The 2,027-nt window shown below is 52.8% G+C and overlaps 1 protein-coding gene across 1 annotated transcript; it reads right to left on the bottom strand.

Annotated features, from left to right (window-relative positions):
• Positions 1–569: 569 nt before the first annotated feature.
• ETH_00036550 (ATPase ASNA1 homolog) lies at positions 570–1,839 on the bottom strand (the record flags this gene model as incomplete). Its single annotated transcript, XM_013379956.1, has 4 exons — positions 570–716; positions 1,081–1,188; positions 1,432–1,505; positions 1,761–1,839. The coding sequence occupies 4 exons, from the start codon at positions 1,837–1,839 to the stop codon at positions 570–572; spliced, it is 408 nt and encodes a 135-aa protein (XP_013235410.1).
• Between the last annotated feature and the right edge of the window lie 188 nt (positions 1,840–2,027).

The following is a 2,027-nucleotide window of genomic DNA, read 5'->3' as shown; positions in this document are numbered from 1 at the left end:
CAGCAGCACAATCAGCAGCAGCAGCAGCAGCAGCAGCAGCAGCAGCAGCGGACTGCTTCTGGGCTGTGGTTGCTGCCAGCAGCAGCACCGAAGAGCTGCAGCGCGCCTCCAAGTTGAGCAGCAAGTTCAGCAGCTTTTCCTAAACCCTTTTCTAGCAGATCTGGAAACCCTAGCAGCCGCAGCGTGTGGCCAGTGGGCGCAGTGTCAAACACTATTGCGGAAAAACTCATCGTCTGCACAGACCTGCAGCAAACCACCATTTAGGGTTTAGGGTTTAGGGTTTAACGCGCAGCAGCAAGGCCCACGCCGAACGCAGCAGACCCCACGAAAAGCCGCAGAAAAACTCGCCGGATTCGCAGAAATACGCGCAAACCACCAATTAGGGTTTAGGGTTTAGGGTTTAGGGTTTGGGGGAAGGGGTGAAGGTGTGTGGCTCCGGGGTCTATCTTGGCTCTGGGGTCTCGGAGGTGATGCGCTCCCACCGATGAAACCCAAAACCCTAAACCCCAAACCCTAAACCCCAAACCTTAAACCCCAAACCCTAAACCCTAAACCCTAAACCCTAAACCCTACTGCATCAATTCGGCGAAAGAAAGGGCCTCGTCAATGCCGGGAACCGCGTGGATAATTTCCGGAAGAAATTTGGCGAAGTCATTTGCCTCTTTTGAAGCATTTAAATTGAACTCCGTGGCTTCGTGGGGTTTCGAGTCGATTTCCTAAACCACAAATTAGGGTTTAGGGTTTAGGGTTTGGAGGTCACGGTTTACGGCGAAACGCAAACGCTCCAGCGACACCTGGCGTCCCGAAGCCAAACCCTCACAGGTTGTTCTACGACTTTAGGGTTTAGGGTGTGGGGCCGCAGTTGAGGGTTTAGGGTTTAGAGACTAAGCTGTGGGTGAGGGTTTAGGGTTTAGGGTTTACGGGCGCTGCTGCTGAGGGTTTCTATCCAAGAAGCCCCGTTTGAGGGTTTAGGGTTTAGGGTTTCTGGAGCAAAATGCGCAGCCTCTGTGGTGCCCCTGTAGCCTCCCTAGGGTTTAGGGCCTAGGGCTTAGGGTTTAGGGTTTAGGGTTTAGGGTTTACCATGGCGTAGAGATTGCTAAAACCCTTAACTAGGGTTGGAGTGCTGCTGAACTTTTGGGTGAGGGCGTCGCTGAGGTTGTGGGCGGGGTCAGTGGACAGCAGCAGCACCTGCAAACCCTAAACCCTAAACCCTAAACCCTAATCCCAAAACCCCAAACCCTCACCCCGAAACCCTAAACCCCAAACCCTAAACCCGAGACTGTAAGGCCTGCTGCGGCAGCAGGCCAAATGCTGTGAGCAGCTGCGTACGCGTCGCAGCACGCTTTCCGCGTTCCAAACCCTAAACCCTAAACCCTCAACCCTAACCTCAAACCCTAAACCCTAAACCCTAAACCCTAAACCCTGACTTACTGATTCTCTCTTCTCTGCAAGCTTCGTCGCTATGGCGCAGCTTGTGGTTGTCTTGCCGACGCCGCCTTTTCCCCCTGCAGCACAAAACCCTAAACCCTAAACCCTAAACCCTGAACCCTAGCCATGAAACCCTACTCCCACGCCTATACGGCAACATCCTTGGCACCGATAACTCAAGCAGTAACTTCAACCCTAAACCCTAAACCCTAAACCCTAAACCCTATACCCTAAATGGTACGCCGACAGCCCCAAAGGGTAAACGCTGAACCTGAACCTCTAAGGTTCGGAGCCGAAACCCTAAACCCTAAACCCTAAACCCTCAGCCTTACCCACAAAGATCCATTTTAAAGTAGGAGTGTTAATTAACTCGTCTAGGCTCCCCTCAAGGGGAAACTCGTCGTCTGTCATTTCGTAAACCCTAAACCCTAAACCCTAGGGCCCCAGTCCTGCAGCTGCAGCAGCAACTCGCGCTGTGGCAGGAGAAAAACAAATATGAAATAAACTTAAAAACAGTTTTGCTGCTGCTAGTGCATGCAGCAGCAGCAGCAGTGGAAGCTGCAGCAGCAGCAAACGCTGCTGCTGCTGCTGCCGTTGCC

The sequence above is a fragment of the Eimeria tenella genome, genomic scaffold (assembly GCF_000499545.2).
Source record: "Eimeria tenella Houghton genomic scaffold, Eth_scaff4237, whole genome shotgun sequence".
Taxonomy (NCBI): Eukaryota; Apicomplexa; class Conoidasida; order Eucoccidiorida; family Eimeriidae; genus Eimeria; species Eimeria tenella.
The sequence above is the reverse complement of the archived record's forward strand: the minus strand, read 5'-3'. Positions and strand labels throughout refer to the sequence as shown.